The following is a 25,880-nucleotide window of genomic DNA, read 5'->3' as shown; positions in this document are numbered from 1 at the left end:
TGTGCATTTTAATGTATATTTAAAAAAAGGGGGGTGACACTTAAAGGGTTAATACACTATTTGGGAACTTTGCATGTAGTTTCATTAAACTATTGAATCTGTTAAGCAGTGTGGCCCCATATTGTTCTGAAATATGGAAACATCATTTATTGTAAAATGGCTTGTTTATTAGCAGAAACGACATTTTTGTGGCATTTGGCAGTGCAGTTTATCAGTGCCATTAAGGTAGATTTATTGGTACTTTGTTGGTTGCTTCATGTGACAGTACAAATGTAAAGCACCCAATAAGAAAAACTAAGTACAACTAATATTCGTTTAAAACTTTCTCATTTGTTTCATACGTGACAACTGTTTTGTACAGTCTATAAGTTGTCACCATAGTCTATGGTGACAAATTAATCTTATTTTTATCCAGCGGCAGAACCACATCCGCTGTAAAATGTTCACTGAAGCGTGAGGCGGAAGTGGATGCGCGTCATTGGCTGTTGAGCTGCTCTTCAGAGTTGTGCTCGTGCTCGTATATTCATTCAAACGGCTGACTTCTGGAGCGCGCGCAAGAAAAGGGTTGATCTCCTTCAAGCTCAAATTCATGTTTCATCCGTTTACTGCATGAATCTGTCAACCAAATCTAAAGGTAAGAGACCATTTAAAGTGATATTCTTATCTTTAGCCAGCGCCAGCTGACAATTTCTCCTAAGCTAACCTTGTAGCAAATAAAAAAAATAAGGCGGATGTATTGACCTAATAAAGATCCTTCAGCAAATGGACGGTTGGTAATTTTTGGGCAACATTTGCTACTTTTATAATAACAAGAACAATGTTTTGTAACCTTTAGCTAAATCCAAGAGAACCGTAATTGTATGTGTTAGCACCGTGGCTACCGCAAACTATTCACAAACTAGCTAACGTTAATGTTTTGACAATTTACAAAGTCACCTTGTAAAAAACCTAAAGTTTTAGAAACCAACATATTGTTACCAACAGTGAGCTTTTGTAGCCTGACCAACCCAATTCGTCTATTTATTGCAATTAAGTGTAATAACATACATTAAAGATACTTCCTGAACTGAAAAATGTCAGTAAGACGCTTTTTGACACAACCTGAGCTTGAATCCAAAAAGCGCCACTGCTAATGTGTGATTCTGTGAGAAAGCAGGACTAACGTTAACTGTTAAAGGAATAACTGTCAGTGTTTCTGTTGTTTTGAAACACTCGGTTTACACAGACATATTGGATGATGTTAAAGAGACAGTTCACCCAAAAATGACAATTCTGCCACCATTAAAGTGTAGGGTGACTCAGACTATCATTCTTCTTGTGTGTTCCACAGTAAAAAAAAAAAAAAAAAGTCATGCAGGTTTGGAATAACATTAGGTTTAGTAAACGATGACGTATTCTCAGGTTTGGGTGAGCTATCCGTTCAGTAATCCATGTAAAACCACCATGTCATTAGATGGACATTCAACATTAGCTTGCTGGAGTGAAAGTGTAAAAGTCTTTTAAGCTGCTAGAGTTAATCTCATTGGGCTCAGTCCTGCTGGTCTGATGGGAAACAGCTCTGATTATCTCATAATAATGTTAAGTCTGGGGTCTTCGAGCTGTGCAGTTGCTTTCGAAGAGGCTTCATTATGTTAGGACTGATAGTAATCTTAATACACATTCGAAATCTTGAATGTGAAAGTTCACCCAAAAATGATTTAGCTGTCATGATGTTGTTCCAAACCCATTCTACTGTCTTCTGTGGCAAAAGAAGATGTTTAGCAGGGCTGTTTCCCAAAGCAGTCAGCCTAAGTTGATTGTTGAAACATTGCAACCAATGGTCTCTACGATCAACTTAGCTTACGATGCTTTTTGGAAACGCAGCCCAGAATGTCAAAAATTTTCATTTTCAATACAATAAAACTGAATGGAACCAAGAAAAGCAGTAATCACCAACTTTCAGTGGAAAAGAGCAATTTAGACGTGGAAAAATGATCACATTAAAGGCCCGTTCCCACTAATATATATTATAGGCTAATAAAAGAAGTCATTTGTGGTCACCAAGGCTGCATTTATGTGATCAAAATAGAGTAAAACAGTCATATTTAAAATAATATTTAATTTAAAATAACATTTTTTATTTTAATATATTATAATAAAATGTTTTTATACATTTTATATTTTATTATATATTATTTAAAAAAAAAATCCTGCTTATTTTTATTATTTTTTTGATGAATAGAAAAATCAATGAACAGCTTTTTTTTTTTTTTTTACAAAAAATATATATTTTTATTACCATTCAAAATTTTGGGGTATCACCTAAAAACCATAAAATTCTTACTGACCCCAAACTTTTGTAATAATTTCACAGTATTACTGTTTTACTGTATTTTTGATCAAATAAATGCAGTTTTGTTGAGGATTAGAGGCTTGTTGTTCTTTCAAAAATGAACGTACAAAATTTCAACAGTTGTTCTAATTTTATGAGAATAGGAAAGTACACTGCATAGCTAGCGATAACAACACAGAGGAACGATATCATTGGAATCACTTTCTGGACATTTTTTTTCCCAGCTGATGAACAATAAAAACATTAACGGACAATAAAAATCCACCCGAGTTCATATGTGTGTCTCTTTAAAACGCCAGACAACATAACTGCAGTGTGTGCTTATATGTCAATTGGTGTGGATGCTAATATATTTTTCACTACATCATGTGAACTGGCCTTAACTCTAGTCCATATGTCTTCTTGCTGACTTCAAGGATGACAAGACAGGAGTGACGTGTCTGTTCTCGGCCGGAGTGTGAGGTTGGGCAGAGGATGCTGGAGGAGGGTGATGGAGAGGTGGAGGGGATCGGAGCAGGAGAAGGGGGGCTTCAAGCAGAGGTGGAGAGGCTGACGGCAGAACTCCAGGAGGCCAATGAGGAGAAGTTACAGGCTGCACGGTACGGCCTGGCCGTTCTGGAGGAGAGCGCTGCTCTGAAGACCAGACACAGCCAGCTGGAAGAAGAACATGAAGCCCTTAAGATGGAAATGCAACAGCTCAGAGAGGTCAGTCAAGAGAAAGATATAGAAAGATGGAAAGAGTGGCAGAAGCTTGGATTTAGGTATGGAGGAATTGTTACATGAAACAAGAGCTTTTTCCCCCCAGTGATATTTATGTTATTAAATCGCAATTAATCGTTTCAGGATCCAGGCATTGCATTTACACTGTACCAAAATGGTTTATTGTACTAAATTAAATAATTTTTTTAATTGTTTCATTTTTTAAAATAATTTAATGAAGTTCACAACGTAACTTCGGGAGGAGTGAACCCATCTAATCTTTCAATTAACTTCATATAAGCAGCCGCTCACCTTGCTCTGGCATCAGCTGTTTTGGCATCCCTCCACCTCCCCAACTCCACCAACATAATTAAGGCATCTTGCTACTATACTTATCATCCAAGCATTTGTAGTCCCACTGTGGGGTATATCTTGCTTATATCTTCATAAGCTTGAGTTGAAGCTGCTTCCTCGAGCCCCTCCATTGCGGACAGCAAGCCAAATAAGATTAACTGTATTAGCTTAAAGATTATATGGGCAAAGGAACTTGATTTATGGCGTAGGTATGAGTATTTGTTGTCTAAATGGTTTAATTCTCTTAGCAGACAATAATTTGCTGCACAAAACTTTGTTGCCTACACAAACTGTGTTTATTATTGAAGCAAGTGAACCAGTGTTAAATGTATTCTGGATCATCTTTCTCTAGATTAATGAGCTCCTGTGAAATGCAAGGACTTTACTTCTTGCCAGATTATCAGTCAAGTCACCTTCATTTATATAGCGCTTTTAACAATATGAATTGTTTCAAAGCAGCTTTACAGTGATAATAGGAAATTACAGTAACAGAGATTGTTTTGGCTTTACAGCAGCTCTAGGATAAATAGGTTTTAATATATATGTGCGCAAGCGTGTAGTCTTTTTTACAAATCAACCCTCAACAAACTACTTGTCTGGCCTTAAAAATGTATAATACAGAATGATTTGTCGCGTCCGCGTAGCCACGTGGTGACTCTGTACAGATAAAACGACTGTTTTATCTGTACAGAGGTAAAGGGAAGGGAAGATCAGGTCATGTGTATTTATTTAAATTGCCTTGTTTCCCCATTTATAATAATTTGCCGCACAAAACTTTGTCTACACAAACCGTGTTTATTATTGAAGCAAGTGAACCTGTGTTAAATGTAGTCTGGGTCATGTTTCCTATTACCTTGACTCTGAGTGTTTTTGTTTATTTGAGGATGAGGGCATATCACAACCTGTTCATGTTTGCATCTGAAAACAGATTAATTTGTTGAGAGAGAATTTGATTGGACAGTGGAGACATCAAAATGGGTTTTCGCTTTCCTTTTAAAAGTTGAAAAGCCCATTAATTTGTTTGTTTACTCATGACCAACCAGTTTAGAACCACTAAGAATCATTGAACTTGTGATTTGCTTCCTGAAGTGCTTTTTTCTATAAAGGGATTTTGTCCAAGGAACAATCAAGCATTGAGAAGTCATGTCGTTTAGCTGTTACACAACCAGCCTGGGGACTTTTTCTTTGCCCTTCTTCTGTTGAATGATCAGAATCATCTTCATCCCTGTGTGATTCATATCCTTGTGGTGTTAAAGATGGATAGTTTGCATACTCCTATGTTTTGTCTGGAGATAGGACACCACTTTCAGTGACCTGTTTTCCCATCTTGTCAGTATCATTGCAGGATTTGTCATTTCATTTTAGGTTGAAAACTTGGGGATGATGGCTAAATTAGCAAAAGCTTTTCCCTGCAAAACTCTGTAAAATCTTACCAAACCAAAACTTGACATTTAAATTGAATGATAATCACATGACACATAAACAGTTCTTTGGGACCCAGGGGACTAACCAGAAGTAGTCAGATATTTATACAAATGATGGCAAAAAGGAAAATGGTGTAGTTTTGATGATTCATCAAGCCAAATCGAGCTTGATCCAGTGGTCTGCATGTTATTCTTTTGATAATAATCATTGAATAATCTGTGAAATAATGAATGATAAAATGCCCTTTCTTTCTCAGAGCTCCTGTGAAATGCAAGGACTTTACTTCTTGCCAGATTATCAGGTCATTTGTATTTATTTAAATTGCCTTGTTTCCCCATTTTTTCTCCAAAATCTTTTTGCCAAATGTTTTATAGGAAAATGTATAGAAATGAAGGGGGTCTTTTGAATTTTAAAATTGAGGATATGTTCCCATTTCCCAACACTACCATTTTAATAGATCATCTGTTCAGACAGATCAGTCTTTGTGGTCCATAGCCAAAGAAGAAAACAAATAGGCTGTAAGCCTGGGACGAATTAGCTTTTTTTTTGGCTCTCTTTGTTAACTGATTTATTACATAAATCTGTGGCCCAAACTGGACTTTTACAGTTCTACAAATTTGCAGCACATTGAGGACATTGTGCACATGCATTATTGGCTGGCCAACTTCGGCTAATATGTCACTCATATTTTATATGAAGTTCACATGTGGACATTGTTGACCCACTCCCTCTGGTATGAAGATTAGGCTCATGTATTTCTCTCTCTGTGTGTCTGATTAGTAGAGCATGAAATCTGTAAAGTAGGTGTGTGTGGTAGAGTGAGATGCCTGGAGTGAACAGATCTGGGTCTAGTGTGATATTCTAGAGATGTAGCCTAGATGTGGTTCACATTGCAGTTGTCATTTCCTGTTTAGTCCTCTAAGATTATATATAATACTAATTATAATTAATACTTTTATTGAATCGTCTTTTTCATTCAATAGTTCATCCACAAATGTAAATTGACTGACCCGCCTCTCCTGTGCTGTTTCAAAACAATATTATTTTCTTGCTATCTTGAAACACAAAAGAAGATTTACGACAGAATGTCCACGCAGCTCTTTTCCATACATTGAATAAAAAAATAGTGTGTTGAAGCCAAAGGCCATTGGATCTTGTGTGTTTGAGAGCTCCTATGAAAGATGTGGGGCAGTTATTATAGTTAACTAATACTATAACCATAAAAAATGTAAACTGAAATAAAATAAATTTGTTTTATTTCTGCTAGTTGCAACACTTCTCATTTTTATTCTTTGATTTTTCTAAATTACTTTACTAAAATAACTAAAACTAAAGAAAAAAAAAAGTATAATTAACTATAGACATAATAAAAAAATTATGACAAAATGCACAACAAAATTACTGAAACTAATTAAAATGAAAACAAAATATAAAAAATAACTCAAATTATTCATAAAACCTATAATAGTAGGCTAACTCTTGAGGAAAAAAACAAACAAACAAACACCAATTTGCACTTATAATTATTTAGAGCTGTCACGATTCCTCGATTTAAAGTCGAGTACTCGATTTAAAAAAATCCTCGATTGCAATTTACCGGTGTTGAGTAACCGGCAAAATACCGGAAGTGGCGCGTTCCACGGACTAGAATCCATGAACTGCCATATTACACTGTTTTCTAAGGCTACGCGATATATTTAAAGGCACAGTTTCCGTTTTTCTGTCGTTTATGTCATAAATACCACTCACACAGAGCCTCCCCCCCCCCCCAACTCCAAAAGCTCTTATATTAAGGTACAAATCTTGCATAGTGTGCCTTTTTAAAACCATTTAAAATCATAATAAAGCATAGTGCTGTTGAGAAATAACAAAGGCTGCGATTCAGTGAAATAAATATATGCACTGTTTTTTTCCACAGAGAAGCACAACGCTTTAATTATTTGCATTAGTATTACATTACCGCAGTTTACATGTTAAAAGTATCTTCAGCTACGGAGCTGCTCCATGCAAACTCAGTCTCTGCAGTGCTGTTTGTTTCGGTTTCCAAGAACGCACATTTGGGGATGCAAAAAGTCGGACGCGGTTTGTGTTTCATAGTTGCACTCAAACTCCATCACTGCATGCTTTGAGTTTGGGTTGCTAATAACGTTCATCTGGTAACGCAGTGTGCGCCATTTTTCAAGATTTGTAACGCAACTCATTTGTAAATCTATGCCAGCACTGGAGAATACATAAATATGTTTCTAAATATCCAAATTGTTGTTCATCGCGATTTCTAAATAAAAGTTGAAACCCTCGCACTGAGTTTGCATGTTTTGATGTGCACGTTCTTGCTCAAGAAATTACAGCGGCTGTTGCATTTCTATCGTATAAAAGTGACCAAATATTAAAGAGTAAGTGGACATTTTAAATAAATATGGTTTGGCCAATATTAAACGAGGATTTAATCATGCCGAAGTGTAACAACAACTAACACCAGGCCGTTGGCCCCCTTTGGAGGCATTTGTTACAATACGTAATGTTATATTAGTTTTATTAGTTATATTATATTACGTATGTTTATATTAGTTTAGTTTATCATTTATTTTACATTGTGTATTTTAACAGTGTTGTTCAATAAAACCCATATGATTATATTGTTGTATGGAATAGAGCTGCTGAGATATTCTAACATCTCCTTTTGTGTTTCACGCAAGGAAATCATTTTGGGGGACATCTTCATTTTCTGTCTTTTAAACAGCATGTTCTGCTGCTCCACATAATGTACAGAGGTATAAATTCCCCTGCATATCTCTTACAGGCTCTCATGTACACTTCACTTCCCCCTCTTCACTCTGCCTTTCATCATTAATTATAGAGCAGCACAAGCATGTTTTCCCACATGTTCTCACATGATTCTAGGCAAGTAAACAAATCACTTAAAATAATTGAAGACTAACAACTTCTTAACTTTCAACAGCTCTGAAAACTCGTTTGAAGAATTTCAGACATTCACGCAAAATAGCAGAGGCCCGTAAATTGTGTCAGTGTTGCTTGTTCATTCCATCATTAAACTAAATAGTTTTGTTTCTTCTTTTGTTGGGAACTGGCAAAAACTTTTCTAGTGTAATTCAGATTCTTGGCTATGATGGAGATGAGAGGGTTTGATTGGTGTAAATGTTTATAGGCTCTGGCAGACTCTGTGAGCAGCCATAAGCGTGCAGCTGCAGATGGGGAAAGTCGAGAAGAGAGGCTCCTGCAAGAGTCGGCCACTAAAGAGACGGCCATGGAAATTCGCATGGATGAGCTGCAGGCGGAGCTTAAACAGGCCCGCGTCATGCTGGCCAATGCCTCGGCTGAAAACGAGAGACTGTCAGGGCTTTCCACCCAGCTGAAGAAGGTACAAACACCGTCATAAGTATAAAAATGTGCCTTACTGTTCCTGACCTCATAGACACACGTCCAATAAAACGTTTATTGACTTTGTTATATGAGCTGTATAATAGGTTTCATATGCTAAGAGGCTATATTTATGTGTAATAGCATCAAACAAATGAAAATTCTAAGCTGAAATGGCACTCATTAATGTAACCTCTGCTTGCATACTAGCTGATCAAAGTAAAAGTAGAAATATGAGTCCTTGTTTTCATGAGGCCTGATCATGTGACACAAAACCGGAATGAGTTTCAAAGTCAGCTTGAAGTGAAGAGAGTCCATAGTGAACTAATAGAATTATTGTACATGTACAATGCACTAATATGATTGTCACATCTATAAGTAACAGATGTATAAATGTCATGCATATTTAAAGGTAGTAATGCACTGCACATTTTTGGGCTTTGGTCAAGAATTAATTTCAGACTCTGGCCAAAAACTTTTTAGAATATATTTATTTATATATATATATATATATATATTCTCACCCTCAAGCCATCCTAGGTGTATATGACTTTCTTTCAGATGAATACAGTCGGAGTTATATTAAAAAATATCCTGGCTCTTCCAAGCTTGATAATGGCAGTGGATTGCAACCAACAGATTGAAGCTCAAAAAAGTGCATCCATCCATCATAAACAAACTCCAAATGGCTCCGGTGGAATAATAAAGGCTTTCTGAAGCAAACCGATGAGTTTTTGTAAGAAAAATATGCCATTTTTGATAATGGCAAACACTGCCATATCAAGCTCGGAAGTGTCAGGGAGTTTATTAATATAACTCCAATTGTATTCGTCTGAAAGAAAAAAGTCATATACACTTAGGATGGCTTGAGGGTGAGTAAATCATGGGGTTATTTTCATTTTAAAGTGAACTCCTTTAAAAAAAAATAATGACTTTTGTGGGGGAAAATAAATTAATTTTAAGCACTTCAAGGGATAAAAGGAATTTTTTAAATTCTAAAGGAAATTTGGCAAGTTCTTTAATAAAATAATATTAATACTACTCTGCCTTATTCTAAATAGCCTCACAGTCTGCACAACTATAGTGCATTAAATTGTCATGCCAGGTTTGATGTCAATGGCCGTCTTCATTCAGTTCAATTACAGTATGGAAAAGTGCACCTAGGACATTGTGCTAAACTTCACATTTTTTGTTCAAAGTAAGGTTTGGAATGACACGTGGACGTGCAAATCATGACAGAAATTTAAATTGAGTAAGCCATCGCCTTGAGAGAATTTTTATTGATTGGATTTACAGCTGCAACATTTTATGAAGCTACCACCATGCTGTGCAGATCTAATTACTTCTGTTCGGTCTATTCTGAATTCTGTGGACCTGTCCTGATTGACTACCTCTTCTCTCTAGGAGTACGAGTGTTTGGAGGTGGAGAGGACCCGTACGAGAGAGGAGATGAAGGAGTACAAGGCTCGAGAGGTGCGGCAGCTTCAGGATAACAGTGAGCTGGAAGAGGAGAACATCTCCCTGCAGAAACAAGTCTCAGTGCTTAAGGAGAACCAGGTGTGTGAGAAAATGGGTGGGAGGTGTTGCTGCAGATCTAGAGAAGGCTCATATTTAAGTATGATTTGTGTTCTTGTTTTCTGTATTTATTGAATAGCCAGCTGTTTCTCATAAATATGTCATAGTAATCCTCTAATGCAATTTTACATGCAATGTTAAGCCCTTTATTGTAGTGTTTGCTGAACATAAGTCTCTCCTTGTGGAATGTGCTTCACTAGAGATGTCTTATGACTTTGAATGTGTTTCTTGCAGCTGCTGTCACTGCAGTACAAACACTTCTGTTGTAGTGCTTCAGTCTCAGCTGATTTTTGACAAAGCCTTCCTTCTGAGGGAACGCACAAGAGAAAGGTTTTATTCACTTCCCGCATAAATATTCAGACACACAGGCTAGAATGCCTTCCCTATTGGATTAAAAAAAAGATTTGCTCAGGGTGAATTCATACAGTAAATACACAAATAAGCTGAGTTGTCCTCAAGACTTGAATTTAATAACTGGACTAGTCATTGAAAATTAACTCAAATATGTGTTGTGTCTCAAGAATTTAACAGCAAGTTGTGATTTAATGTCACCAGTTCTCATCGTATGCAAAGTTTTGGGATTGGTACTGCAGCGTGACCCTGAATGCTAACAATTGAACCCATTTGATGTTAAATTGGTCTGGAGATAGTTTGATATCACTGGGGTCAAAATTAGTTTATTTTTTTATTTTTATGCAAGTATCTGAATGAGAGTAAAATCACTGCACTGAACTAGTTGTTCACTTCTGTTGTTTACAAACTATATGATTTTAATGTAAATGAAAGTCACAATCAGGAGCAAATCCAGTGTCATAATAGCCCAACAGCGGCTATGATGTCACGAAGAGGATACAGAGGTGGCTTCCTGTTTTTCCCTAGTAAAATAATTTATTTATTGTAATTTGTCATCAAAGTTTGTAATATTTGTCATATGACTTGAGATCCGTAAAGGCAGGCTAATCCAGCCTAACAAGTGAGGGCAGGGTGCTAAATGGGAAGTAGACAAGCGGAAGTTAGTGTATGACTTCTAGTAACCTTAGTCGAAATAGTAGTTGTTTGGTGTCTTTGGCAGTGTTGTTATTGCTAACTAAAACTATTATTGACAAACCTAAAATATAAATATTACATGAAAAACTTAAACTTATTTTAGTTAGTTGTCAAGGCAAAGTTTCTAATTTCCATTTAGGCACTAAAATTGCTAAAACTGAAATAAAAAAATAAATTAAAGCTTAAAATAATGATTAAAGCTTAAATGACAAAAGCACACAACAAAATTACTAAACGTAAACTAAAATGAATACAGAAAATATAAGTACAAAAATTCAAAATATTAATAAATGCTATAATAGCATGTAAATGACACTGTTCTTCACGTTCAGATCTCTAACAGGCAGGTTTGGTTAAATAATAACTTTCTTTTTATCCAAACTAACTATTTAAGTTTCTATGAAATCCTTGTACCTATATTTTCAACAAGTAATATTAATATGTATATGCGTTACTATTACAACTAGACAGACTATCACTAAACATTAACATTTGTTTCCACAGGTGGAGTTTGAGTCCGTGAAGTTGGAGTTGACCCATAAAGACGAGGAGCTGGAGCTGATGAGGGCACAGCTGGAAGAGGCCGGGCGTCTGAGGGAGATTGCAGAGCGCCAGCTGGATGAGGCACTCGAGGCCCTGAAAGAGGAGAGGGAGCAGAAGAACAGCCTGAGACGAGAACTTACCGCCCTTACCCTCAACCCCTTCGATTCTATTGGCCACTTAGAGCTACAGCTGGATGACAGCCGGGATGGAGAGAAGGACAAAGAGGGAGGAGAGGAGGAGGAGGAGATGGACAGTGGGTATAATAACTCTAAAGGGATGGAGAGAAACAGGTGCTCCACACCCAGAAACAGTGACGTGTTCCTCAGACCTCAGGCTCCTGGGCTGGTGGCCGACCTTCTGAGTGAGCTGCACCTGTCCGACAGCCAGAAACTCAAGCAGCAACTGCTGCAGGTGAGGAAACCTGTTCACACCCTACTTGCTCCTTCCTCATTTCTTGAGCTGTGGCAGCATTTTCCTTTCAGAGGTTCATCGCTGGAGTTTAGTTTGCTAAACTATCTGTGAGAATTGTTCGTGTGTGTATTTGTGTTTTCTTTCCTTCCTGACTTTGTTTTGCATACACTGACATGCAAATTTAACTTTGCAAATTAGGTACTAAATGCATGTTTTTCTTTTTGGACAATGGGACTGTTCATTCCAAATTCTACACCCAGCCACCTTATTATATGAGCAATGTTACACAAGACGCAGTGCGATACGGATGTGTATCAGCACGGCTGTGATTCGGCCATAGCCACGAGGGCAAACTAAGTAATCACAGCGTGATGATGTATAGCCATATCGCACCGCTATGAGTGTGATTTTGCATTTATACCACAGTTAAACGGCTCAAGGGAGTAAATAAATAAGAAAACAACAACGGAATATCATGGATTTAAATCTTATGTTGACAGTTTGACAGTTGAGCCCAAGCCTTTGTTACTAATTCTAAAAAACGAATTCTTTATTCTGAACTAATTCTATTATGAGAGAGAGATTGACTAAACGAGTGTATTACCTGCTTCTGATATAGCATTCATTCAGGTCAAAGTCCATAATATTATTTCCAAAAAATCAGTTTGAATATCCTGGAAAGCGATTTGTTTGTTATTGTCATTCCCATGACAGACAGCGCTAAAACAACTTCCTTGTTCTGACTCATTCGTAAAAAGTCTTTGCCGCCATCTAAAGGCGTAATAATGTAACTTTCACTGAAGTCCAATCACGAACCTTTCTCAATACCAAATACGGCATATTATTTATATAAAATATTTATACATTTTATATAAAATATTTATTTATTTATACAACAATATTTAAATTAACAACAATCACCATTATAAAAGACTATAGGAAATAAACACAGGCAGACAATTCAGTCAAACATACAAAAGCAGTGCTCTAGTACAGGATTTAAGTATAATAGCCTAAATATAGTTATGAAACTTAATTTTCTACTTAACCAAAATCGATTTGCTCTGGAACAAGTATTAGATTAAGACCAAAGATTTCTCATTTGATATACCCCAAATAAATGAAATCTCATGTTTAACCACTATCTACAAGAGCCAGCTGCAAATTCCCGAAGGACTGTCCGAGACGATGTGTTCTCTGCGGGTACATGAGCGCTGAGCGGCCGCTGATGGCCTGGAGCTCGCATCTGCGAAAGACTCTAAACGGGTTGTAAAATAGGCACTATGATTATATAAGAGTCACATATTTGAGGTCTAAAAATAACTACATTCTCACCTAGGGTTGAGTACCGAAACACGGTACCTAAGTAACCGGTATGTAACCGGACCGAATCAAAACTCAGATTTCGGTGCCTCATTTCGGTGCCACTTAAACACCTCAGCTGTCGGTGAAATATTTACCCTCTGGTTCTCCGAAACGGACGCAAGCATCATCACTGCATGTGATCGCTAGTTAACCCTTTGTTAACTTTGTAGTACGATCGTTCACACCAGTGTGATTAGAACGTTCAGGTTGCGTGATCATCAACTTCTAAATTCAAATCTGCATTCGTGCGTTGGCTGGCGCTGCAGAGACAGTCTCGCTCAGTGCTGTTATTTAGCCTATCACAACTATTCTGGGTTTTCAACCACATAAGGTTTATTTTAGGTTTCAGACATTCAAACACACATAATTATTTCCAAAACAACATTTATAGTTTGTAAAATATACACTGATGGCTATGGAAGCGGCAATAATTTCGGTACCCAACCCTAAACGCAACCAATCATAGTTTGTTTTGTTTCATGTCATGTTTAGTGTGAAAATGTGAAGTCGACGTCCCTACAATAACAGGCCGGCATATACATCTAATAAATTATTCATTCAAGAACGTAGTGCAAGTTTACTGCAACAATAGAGCCGCGAACTAACTTTTGAAATCCAGCATTCAGTTGATCCTGATAAGAGCTCATTGTCACAGTTGTAAACATGACGGCGTTCTTCTTCCACGAGGGGTTTCGCGTCACGTTATTTAAGGTGATGCGTTCTAAAATAACGCTCACCTTGTGCAGGACATGCAGTAAGTCAGGAGAGGTGTCATATTTTGCCAGAGAAGGCAACAAAATGTGAAGAGGATTGCTGAAATTTAAAGCTGGTTTGTAGCATACCAAGAATACAGACTTTGCTGTTATTAGTACTGTAGTGTTTTTTATTGTTAAATTATTGTAGTTGGGTTAGGTGGCTTAGGTTTTATTGTGAATTTATGATGTAAATTTGTTGTTTTGTATTTAGACTATTTTTTAAAATATGGTGGATTTGCTCGACTGCAAGCTGAGTGATACAAACGGTGAAACTGTTCAAGTTCTCATACTGTGTGAATATCACACGGCTTGAAATGGCTCTTAGCCAATCAGATTCAAGAACCAGAAAGAACTGTTGTATGTTATATTATATTATTTTGGGCTGCCCCCTAATATTCGACTAATCATTAGTCGACTAGAAGACTTAGTCTACCAAAAATTGTATTTGTTGGTAATCGCAAAAAAACAACAACCTCGTGACGAAGTCACGCAGTCCGTGAGGGACAGGTCATTACCAGCTGGTCTTTGTGGTAATTACAGTATGTCGGGCAGGAAATCTAAAGTTCGTCTATCATTCATCAACCTCAAATGTGGCTTATCATTTGAAACATGCGAGTAACTTGACTCTTACTCTTGAGCTTACTCTAACGTTAACCTAGATATATGTGTGCTATTATTAAGCAGATATCCAAGTGTTTGTGTGGATTGTGGAAGCTGAAGTATTACATGGACATGACATGACATGGTGACGCCAGCACGATCACTTGCATTTTTTTCTGGTAACAGTAGAAACTCGTTTTTGGTCATATATAGATAAGAGTAATACATCATTTTATTTGTGTAAACTCAAAATAACAAGAAAACAGTGGCCTTTGTTAAATAAAGAAAAAAAACAGGATGCGTTCTGTCGTCTCTGTCGAGGGCAGCCCTTATATTATATTATATTATATTTTACTCTAATTAAAATATCTTGTTATTGAAATATCTATTTAAAACACAAAGTTATTGAAATGATGCTCTAGCAAAATGGTATGGGTTTCATTACTCCTGATCATGTTTATACATCAGGGGAGCAAGTGAAATCAAAGAGTAACCAGGTTCATATTGGCTGATGTCTCTTCAGATCTAACCTCAGACTAAAGTTTAAAACATTCAAACCCCATGATGTAAACACCTGTTTAAAATGTTGTGGCTTTTTATTTTTAACTCGGCTGTTTCATGCATAATACCCTCATCTCACAGATGACTACTTCCTTTTTCATACCACTTCCTGCTCATGATATACCATCAAGTCAGTTTTACTAAGTAACATTGTCTTCCACCCACCCCGCTTTTACCTTTTCTAGCAGATAGCCAAGTTTTTTTCTTTTTCTTTTTTTAATTTATTTAAAAAATGTATAATTGATAATGGATTTTCATTATTAATTTTTATTTATTTATTAAGGTAGGCCTACATTTTTGACTTTACTGCCTTTATCTGATAAGGAGATTTAGGAGAGACATGAATGGAGTGGAGATAAGAAATGGGATTGGCAAAGGATACTTTGTGTTGTGATTTTCATAATTAATGACATTTAAGCCCTATTCGGATGGGATTAGTTTTACAAGGGTAGATGGAGTGGTGTAATTTTACCACAGGACGTCTCATCTTATACATCATGTACAGTCTGTATAAGTGTATGAGTCAACTTTTCCCGATGGTCTAGTGATTAAAAAAATTTCAATATATTGCTATATCGAATCGCAATTCTTAAAAAAAAATCTCAATGCATATTGTATTGGCACCCAAGTATCATGATAGTATAGAATCGGGAGATAAGTGTATCGTCCCAGCCCTATAATCTACATATAACATACTGTATAACAGTTTGGTCCGGTCAAACAGTTTCGAACAATTCGATTCTGATTGAATTCTGTTGGTAATAGGCCCTAAAGCTAAAATAAGTTTTGTGCCTCTGACAAGTGCTTTCGACCTTCTTTTTTATCTGAATGGTATGCGGAAAGCGCTTGAGTTTTTCCACAGACTTGTCCCACTGCCTAGAACGTTACTGAATGCTTTTTCAAGTGCCTCCATACTTGAGAAACCGTGGAAACGTATTTTACCTGAGGTAATTCTTCCAGGCCTTTTTACTGCAGGTAAAAGTCGCTGTAATCTTTATTGACATTGTCCATGATGATTACTGAGATGGCACATTCGGACGGGACTAAAATCACTGAGAATGTCGGGTAATGATTACTTTACCCCACCTCTCCATGTTAAACTAGTCCTGTCCGAATAGGGCTTTAGTCAAACCTAAGAGAATTGTGGATTCAATTTCAAGCCCTTTAGTTAACTTAAATCAGTTTTTAGTTCTAGTCTAAGTATAATTTCTCTCGAGTGTTGTTTTCTATCCAAAACATTAGGATTGAGTTAGTCAACTGGAATAAACCTTGTGTTGTGACAATACTTTTGCTGAGAGCCATATTGTGTACCCATGTCCAGGTGGAGAGAGAGAAAGCCACACTGAGCAGCACTGTGCATGACCTTCAGCAGCAGTTAGTCCAGTCTAAAGATGCTCTCAGTGAGCAACAGATGAAAATGGATCAGCTGACCCAATGTTTGGAGACCCTTCAGAGTACAGTCTCAAAAAGGACTTGTGAACAAGGGAATGGAATGAGCCTGTCTCCCAGATCCCTTCAAAACCAAGAGGCTGATAATGGCATCAACTATTACGAAGTGGACGCAAAAAGCACAGAAGTACTAGAGTGCCGTATGCAAGCGGCAAACGAGGAGCTTGCACATCTGCGCAAGGAGCTGAAAGAGGCCGGCGAACGCTCCAAGGCCCTGGAGGGGCGCTGCAAGCATGAGAAAGAACGCTGGAGGGGTGAAGCTCAAGAACTGGCTGATAAAATTCGACAGTGTATCACTGCTAGCCGTCAGGACCAGGAGCGAATAGGACAATTGGAGCGTGAAATCGGCGCTACGCGACAGGTCGCCACTGACTCTGAAGGCCACCTCAGTGTTGCGCAGGAGGAGCTTCTAGCCTTCTCTGAGGAGCTGGCTAACCTTTACCATCATGTGTGTGTTTGTAATAACCTCACGCCTAGTCGTGTTACACTGGATTACTATCGCGAAGGAGCCCAAGCAGGGAGAACGCACAACCATTCACAGCCCCACCACTATCGCGGATCCTTCCGCAGGCACAGGCGGTCGGGTGAAGTGTCGGACTTGGGCAGCGGAGGAAGCGGAGAAACGTCCTCTAGCTGCGGAAGTTGTCCAGGGTCTCCTACATTAGACTTCAGGGACCCGACCAATGTGCGCAATCTGGTAGCTGTCATACGCTGCCAGATTAAACATTTACAGGTATGTCTTAGCTCTTCATAGTTAAAGGAAATAATTAAAGGAAGTGTACACTACAATTTTTATTCATGTCCTAGAATGTTCTAGAAGACCCTTAAATAAAGACAGTTAAAAATGTAAAAAAATAAAAGAGTAAATAGCCCTGCAAGATTATAGCTCATCAAAGGAACATTTCATTTGAATGTGTTAGTTCACCCATAAAGGAGAATTCTGTCATAATTGTCTTATGTCATTCTAAACTTGTATCACTTAATTTCTTTTGTGGAACATAAAAGAAGATATTAAAGAATGTTGGTATCCAATCGGTTTTAGTTGCCATTGACTTTCATTGTATGGACACTTATATGTATATGTGTGTGTTACACAAAAGGAAATGACTCATAGAGGTTTGGAACATGAGGGTGAGTAAATGATGACAGAATTTTGGGTGGACTATTATTTTATAGTAAGCCTTTAAGCCGCTTTTTTGGGGGGAGGTAAGGCATGGAATATGAACCGATCTGCCAAAACTGCATTAGGATGCCTGCCTAAATCTTTTTTTTTTTTTTGTCTTTGAATCAACTTAAGTAAACAAAACAGTGTTGAAATAACTATAATATTAATATCTAGATATATGCTTTTTCTTTATTCTTTGGGGCTTTTGATGTAACTTTTTACAATTCTTTTTAATGTGTGTTTTACTTTGTTTTTGATTAATTTTATTTTATGTACAGTACGTCTTGCATTTTATATTGTGTCCTGTTTTTTCAGTACTTCAGTCAGTATCGCTGTGTTTAAATGTCTTGTATAAATGCATTTCATTTATTTAATTACTTGCTTTTGCTAAATTTTCAGGTAGCGGTGGACCTGTGCAGGCAGCGCAACCTGTTGTCCTCTCCAGCAGCTGCAGAAAGCACTGATTCAGACCGTGACACAGAGGTACTTCTTGAGGAAGTGTTAAAACTGAAGTCCCTGCTGAGCACCAAGAGAGAGCAGATAGCCACTCTCAGAACTGTCCTAAAAGCCAACAAACAGGTACAGATCTTAGATATGTAAGATGATTGAATGCATACTAAATAGTAAAAATGTGTTTCAAAGTTCTAATAAAAAAAAAACTTTACTCAAATATTTATATTTAAAGGGGCCATATGTAGTATTCAGAAACACTTGTTATTTGTGACACCAGTGGCCGTTAAGTGAACTGCAGCAAGCAAATTATTACTTATGCATATGTAACGTACAAGAGACTGAACGTGATTCAAGGACCTGATTTACTCATAGCGTAGTTATTTTTTTATTCTTTTTTGCTTGGAGGTAAAAAGGAGTTGAAAAACCTATGCAGCGATATACTTTAACAAACACCCGACGCCGCCCACACTGCTGAGAGCGACATTTAGATGAGTGTAAATATGTGCTGCGTGCTTTCCTCTCAATAACAAAATAAACAACAAAAATGACAGTGGCATGAAAGCAGCAGTTTAGAAAGCATTTGATCATAGCGATGTGGATATGTTTGCAGCAGCTCTGCAGTTTACAGATGAGGTAATTGTATAAGAATTCATTTAATGTGTCTTTGAACAGAATAAGAGTGAGTAAACAACAGTTTAGCGTGTGTAAACGTTGATTTTCAGGAAGGCAAAAACGTCCCGAGTCCTTCACATAAATATCAGTCTACATGCTTTCATAGAGAATGTAGGAAGTCAGGGAAGGTCTTGTTTTTTAAGTTTCTTAATAAGTTTGTTCACACAATAAAAAAGCGATTAATACATGAAAATGCTTACATATGTTAAAACCTTTACATATGTGAAAAGCCCTACTTTCCAGTTCTAATCCTGTACAGTGCAGTAAACACTTACTTAAAATATTTATACAGAAAATGTATATTATCATTGACAAGTTTGTCTGTAGATTTTTAGAGCAGACACAACTCTTGAAATAGCCATATATGGGTAAACTACTTGGCCTGGCCAATATATCAATCTATCACTCACTACTATAACAGTTTTGTAATGTCCTTTACTCTGTGCAGTTTAGAGTATGTTTCTAAGCTGAAGCACATGGTTTTGATATTTTGATGTGATGACAGATTTAGTCTTTTTTTTTTTTTTTTCCAGACGGCCGAATTGGCTTTGACCAACCTGAAGACAAAGTACGAGACAGAGAAAAGCATGGTGTCTGAGACGATGATGAAGCTGAGAAATGAACTGAAGGCTTTGAAGGAGGATGCAGCCACCTTCTCCTCCCTACGGGTCATGTTCGCAAGCAGGTATGATGGGATTACACGTGCACAAAGTGCTTTGTGTACTCGCAGGCCAAGGAAGTTTCTTAGGTCATCATTCGTGCAGCACATAGCTCCTGTCTATTAGGGTTTTAGTGTAAAACTGGTTGTTTGTACACTGGTTTGATTTATGGAAAGAATGCTGATGAGTTCATGGGAGAAGTTGATTCTCCCAATTGAAATTCCAGGTTTCCCTTGTCAATTCAGAAAACAAACTAATCAATTTTAGTTTTAGTAGTTTTAACTTTTATATCTAATCATCTTCATGGATTGTCTTGGGCTAGCTAAGAAATCATGAATCATCAGCTGAGGTGATAAAAGGATTTGTAGAGACTTTATAGTCATAGTACAACCTGCATCATGGTGAAAGACTGCAGGCAGAGTTTGTTTACATTTATTGAAAGACTTATGAGAGGTCTTTGGGATATAGTCATAGAGATTAGACAGTCATGACCCTGTTTTAAAAGCACACTAATAAGATTATAATCTCAAGGCCTGTTCTCCCACGAGTTCCTCTCACATGCTGATTAACGTGCAGCTCTCTGATCCCGTGTGCAGACAGGGCAGCTCGCTCTGAGCTCAAGTCATAGATCAAGTGTCAAGGGAACAGTGAGTAGTGGAAGCTGGGATAACGTGTCATGTGACTGTAAAAGGAAAAATCTAGACCATTTATACAAACTCATATGCTAGTGGTGAACCAATATTGTTTTTTTTTGATTGGCAAATGCCAATATAAAGTCTAAAGTAGAAATTATTTTCAACATTATAAATGTCTTTACTGTGCATCCTTCCTGAATACCTCTTAATTTCTTTAAAAAAAAAATTATTATTATTATTATTATTATTATATAAATATATATATTTATTTATTTTATTTATTTATTTATTTATTTATTGAATTACATTTTTTGAATGGTTGTGTTTATATTGACTTTATACTGGCCATCGGCCACCCTCATTTCTAAAATATCGGCATCAGCAGTTTTAAAGGTGCAGTATGTAAGATTGACAGCTAGCGGTTGAAATGGGTACTGCAGTCCAAATTCAAAGTATTGGAGAGAGATGTTTCCCCCGCACCCGCCCCCTCCTCCTCAGACTCAACACTCATGTGGGTTGCCAAATTGAGGACACGCAACAGGAATGAGCGAAATTGACAATGGAAGGCGACAAGCCTTACGCTGTAAATTAATGAGTATTTATCCATGTTTAATGTCTCTGGACCGATGGATGCTGAGGCTTTTTAGGTTGGGTAGAATATGTGTTCTCTGACCCAGTTCGTTTGCTGGCTTCCATTGCTGTAATAAGCTTTGTTTTCCGTTAACTGGCAACCTAAGGATGTCGAAATACTAATTTGGTAAATTGGCAGTGGGCGGAATCACACAGACCAAAACAAAAACAGACTTTCTGACATGGAACAAATTTTGAAGTGGAATAACTGGCTGTAGAGTTGTTTTTCGAAGAAACGCGTATGTGAACTTAGCATGTTTCCTAAATATCTGCAAACATATTATGGTATTTTTATGCTTTAGTGCAGCCAAAAAACTCTTCTGTAACTTTCTGTTTTGATCCTTTGATATTTTCAGTGTAAATCTATGGGATTGATATATTTATTTATTTCTTTTTTACCCACTTTTCCACCGCCAGGCTAAAATTGTAAGTTTGCACAAGTCTCTCCTTAACAGAACACCGTTTTTCTGTCATGTCTAACACAGTTAGTCCCTAACAAGTTACAGGCCAAAGTTATATACTTTTGGATTGGATTAAGGATTTGTTCTTAACTAAAGTATGAGCAATAGTAATAGTGACGCAAGCATACTTATCAAGGTTATTAACTATTTGCTGATTTATTGTTATTCTGAAGCATTTTATTTTTTAGGCACCAAAGGCTTATGCTCTGTTGTGTGTGTGTGTGTGTGTGTGTGTAGTGCTCTCATGAGGATAGACAGACAACACTATTCCAGACATTCTTGCATCAGTTTTTAATAAAAACTAAAATATTTTTAAGGGATGTTTATGCAAAGTGTAATCCCTTTTATTCTTTTGTTATTTCATTCTATATGTATCTCCATTCCCCTTTTCCTGTATTCTTATTATCTCCCCGTTTTCACAGATGTGACCAGTACGTAACTCAGTTAGATGAGATGCAGAGACAGCTCGCCGCCGCTGAGGATGAGAAAAAGACGCTCAACTCTCTCCTCCGCATGGCCATTCAGCAGAAACTGGCATTGACCCAGCGGCTGGAGGACCTGGAGACCCCTCTGTCCCCTCTCAGTAATGGTGGGAGCCCACGCTATTCCCGGACCAAGCATCTGACCAAATCAGGCCGAGCGCCGCGGAGCCCCATGAGAAGCAGTCCACGCTCCAGTCCGGTGCTGGTTTCTACTGGCCCGCAGAACATGAGCAGCCACTTGAGGGTGTTCTCTCGCAGCCTTCACAGCAGCCCCGTAAGAGTGCCCTCGTCGTCTTCCTCATGCTCGTCTTTTTCTGCCTCAAACCAACCAGAGTCCTCTACGTCCACGCAGAGTTTAGCATCTGTCGGTCTTGTGCGCGACTACTTTTGTTCGGAGTTACGGGTCAAGTTCGTCTCGCTCCTTAGATGACTCTACTGGAGGGTTGGGACCCTTCGCTATTCAGTCACGACAACCCAAAGTTAATGAGTCACAGGCAAGCAGCCTGAAAGTGTCAGCACCGTTTCGCAGTAACACGTTTATTAAAGCACGTCGCACATCTTTACCTGTGACCAAAACTGGCTCACATTCAGTCGAAGCTCTTGCCACACGATTAGGTAGAACTGACGGATCAGAGAAAAGACGTAAGGTTACGATGGAGGAAAATGATCTTAAACTTTCTAAAAAGTTCAATGCAGAACGTGCGTTTCTCAAAAAGCAGTCTAACGTCTCTAAATCCCGATCTGCTGAGGGAACCACTTTGAGTCGCTTTGCTTGTTCTAATACAGCATCTACAACGCAATCCAAATTTCTCCCTCGGGCAACCTCAAGTGTAGCATCTCCCAGCAGTCCATCAGATAAACACCGGAAATCATCATTCCCCTGTTGGACCGAAACATCCTCTAGGCTAGCGAGCCATTCAAACTCGTGTCAGGAATTTGTTGAGAAAATCATCTCCAACCCGAGTCGTGAGATTAAGAGGCAACAAGATCCAATCCGAAAACAGCAAAGAGGTGTTGATGCAGCAAACGGGTCAACGCACACTTACACACGCCAGACGAAATACAGAGCCACGTAACTGCTCCGTTGTTCACATAAGTAACACAGTTTTACAACTAACTCTGATAAGACGATTACAAAAACATACATAGAGACGTTCAGAATGATGTTGATACTTCTGACAACAGTTGTGCATTTCATCAAAGCTTTCATTAACAAGAGTGAAAACGCATGAACATTTACAATCATCTTTCTTGTCTCGTCTGTCATAGATTCTCTGCATCACGTACCGTTAGTGAAATTCAATACATGTTTTTGAAGCGAAAAGCATATTTTATTTGATCAAAAATACAATTAAACAGCAATATTGTGACAAATTATCATTTAGAAGAACTGTTTTCTGTTTTAATTTATTTAAAAATGTAATTTATTCCTAAGATGGCAAAACTGAATTTTCAGATGCCATTACACCAGTCTTAAGTGTCACATGATCCTTCAAAAATCATTCTAATATGTGGATTTGGTGCTCAAGAAACATTTATCAATATTCAAAATGGTTGTGCTGTTTCAGCTTTTGGCATTTGTGTGAACGAACCCTTTTGACTTGCTTTGTCACTCTGTCTTTGCAGAAATGAAAGCCTCCTTGTGTCCTCCCTCTGTGCTCCAGTGTACATGGACCATGTTCATGCCCAGTTCATGAACACCCTCACCCTGCAGACCTGTCCCAGCATCCTCCTCCTCATCAGACCTCACCTCATTGGATCTCTCATCATGTCTCTCGTGCCTCTCCCACCCTCTCTCTCTCTCTCTCGCCTGTTTTCCATGTGCTCGTCTTGTTTTTGTTTGTTTGGATCCAGTCGTTCAGCGTTAAGACACTGAAAGCTGAACACCTTGTCATCTCACGACTTTTCCTTATTCATGAACATATGTACCAAACCAAAAGCTCTTGGAGATGAGTATTATTTGAAGTCTAACTGACCTTCTATTATGCTAGCCATAGATAAGCACACCTTGTTTTGGTTTTAGCCATTAAAAAACTGAATTTTTAGGTATCAATGAAGACATTCCTCTGGTATAACTGACCAGTTGTGCTACTACTCATTGGTTCTTTACGTAACTTGCATTGGCCTTTAAATAAATGCATACAGTATAACCAGTAAGCAGAACAATCAACTATGCAGAGGTACAAAGACTTTTGCTGCTAATTAGCTCATGCAAAATAATCCACTTAACAAACTGCCAGTTTATCCTACCTACAACAAGGGGTTAACCAACAGCACTGTTAAGACATGCGATTTATTTTCATTTAGTATGATAGTGGAAAACTGCTGTGACAGTTGTTCATGTCAACGTTGAACGCATTGACGGGGAAAACTGTAATATGATTTAAAATAGTGCCTTAATATTTGAGTGAAGATCTGTAGATAATTGGTTTAATATTTTGTTTATTGAATTGATGGGAAGGGTTTTTGTTGTTTTAAGACTAATTATGGACATTTACGCATGCATGTGCAGATTACATGCATGTTACATTCCCTGCAATAGGTTTGTTTTGTTAAAAACTAGGCCTTCGCAACCAATATTTTACTGTTCTTGTCAGAACCGGACGTGTGTGTATGTAAGATGTGTCGACTTGCCTGTCAACACTTTCATCTTGTTTTCAGTCGTTCATGTTTCTATATTTCAAAAATGCTTCCTGTTGTATTTTTATTGTTTATTTTTTAACTTAATTTTCTTTTATATTTTATTGTTCAACCCTACAGAATAGTAATTATCATGAAAAATCAGGTCTTGTTTGTGAAGAAAAAAAAATGTAGTGAAAAAATAAAGTTGTTTTCAATGTTCGTGTATTTTGTCTTATTGAGGATGAGTTGACATGTCAAGCCATGTCCTGCAGTGGGATGACACACTTTGTCTGAAATGGTTTTTAAAAATTTCTTTACAATTATATAATTGCTGATTATTATTTTTATTTTTTTGTCACACTGCAGGTTGGTGTTATTGTAATATAATTTATTTTACTATTGTAGTTTTTAATATTTTGAATTACATTTTACAATCAAAACTAACTTTAGATGGAAAATAACTTAACTCTGCTATAAAGCCAAAACAATCTGTTACCTTAAATTATACGCTTATCTCTGTGAAGCTGCTTTGAAACAATCTACGTTGTTAAAAGCGCTATATAAATGAAGATGACTTGACTTGACTTGACATTTTATTTCAACTTAAAAATGTGATATTTTGCCTTGGCAACTAGCTGAAATAAAGTAACATTTTTGTATTTAATTTTCATTGTTAATGTTTAATTTATTTGAAGTAAAGAGGTTTTTTTTTAGTTAATGATAATCACAAGTTGGTGGTAAAGCAATTGGTGACTTTCATTTAAATATTAATGGAAAATATTCCCATTTTTCTACCATTCTTTTCATTCTGTACGTTCATGTGCTTATGAATTTAAAAGTTAAAAATGTAGAACTTTTTTAAAAAGTTTAACTGTTTAGAATTTAAAACTAAACCCTAAGCTAATGTAGAATTTAAGAGTAATTTAGTGGTATTTAGTGTATAATGAATGAGTACCAGTATCTAAAAAATTAAGAACTAGTATGTAATGAATAACTATTAGTATCTATTAAAAAGGTACTAGTATCTAAAGAATAGGCAATAGTACCTAAAGAATAAGCATTAGTAGCTAATAAATAAGTACTAGTACTTAATGGAATAGATAGTAGCGTCTAGAAAATAGATACTAGTAGGTTTTAAGGATTAAATGTTAAAACAGCTTGCCATAAACGTGTTGTAGCTAAGCTGAGCAAAGGCAATAAGAAAACACAGTAACGTTTGCGGTCTTCCCCAAAGGATGAATCACCTCAGTAGCTACTTCAACTTTGTCACAAAGTAGGTTTTGATGAAAAATAAATATATACTAAAAAGAATTGATAATATCAGTTGATGCCCTCTGTGTGTCTCTTTTCCAGTACACCAATTCGACATCTAGTGGTTGATGATGGTAAGTGCAACCAGATATTCACTCACTACAGCATGAGCCAAGTATGGGTCTCTGCAGGTTGGAGTAATGGAAAGTTAGGGGAAAGTCACTTACCGGTAATTTATTTTCTGATATAAATATAGATGTAATTTCAGTTGTGTCAGTTGCTGTATGGCAGCTGCTATGCAAGTTTTAACTCTGACTCTGACTGAGGCCAAATAATGTAGCCTAAGTGGGATTCTG

The 25,880-nt window shown here is 37.3% G+C and overlaps 1 protein-coding gene across 1 annotated transcript; it reads left to right on the top strand.

Moving 5' to 3' along the window:
- The first annotated feature begins 460 nt into the window (after positions 1-460).
- LOC307174177 (protein bicaudal D homolog 2) lies at positions 461-24,935 on the top strand. The gene is made up of 10 exons (XM_079897891.1): positions 461-634; positions 2,749-3,037; positions 7,977-8,189; positions 9,593-9,745; positions 11,315-11,764; positions 16,367-17,227; positions 18,059-18,238; positions 19,318-19,469; positions 21,592-21,925; positions 23,278-24,935. Exons 2-10 carry the CDS (start codon positions 2,807-2,809, stop codon positions 23,281-23,283), a joined length of 2,580 nt encoding a protein of 859 aa, XP_079754017.1. The 5' UTR covers positions 461-634; positions 2,749-2,806; the 3' UTR covers positions 23,284-24,935.
- Positions 24,936-25,880: the final 945 nt, after the last annotated feature.

Source organism: Squalius cephalus, assembly GCF_949319135.1.
Source record: "Squalius cephalus genome assembly, chromosome: 16".
Classification (NCBI taxonomy): Eukaryota; Metazoa; Chordata; class Actinopteri; order Cypriniformes; family Leuciscidae; genus Squalius; species Squalius cephalus.
This window is presented reverse-complemented; position numbering and strand designations above follow the sequence as displayed.

Coding starts and splice junctions, on each gene's coding strand:
- LOC307174177 (XM_079897891.1), top strand. CDS start 2,807: ATGCTGGAGGAGGGTGATGGAGAGGTGGAGGGGATCGGAGCAGGAGAA. Junction 3,038..7,976: donor AAATGCAACAGCTCAGAGAG/GTCAGTCAAGAG, acceptor AAATGTTTATAG/GCTCTGGCAGACTCTGTGAG. Junction 19,470..21,591: donor CGGGTCATGTTCGCAAGCAG/GTATGATGGGAT, acceptor CCGTTTTCACAG/ATGTGACCAGTACGTAACTC.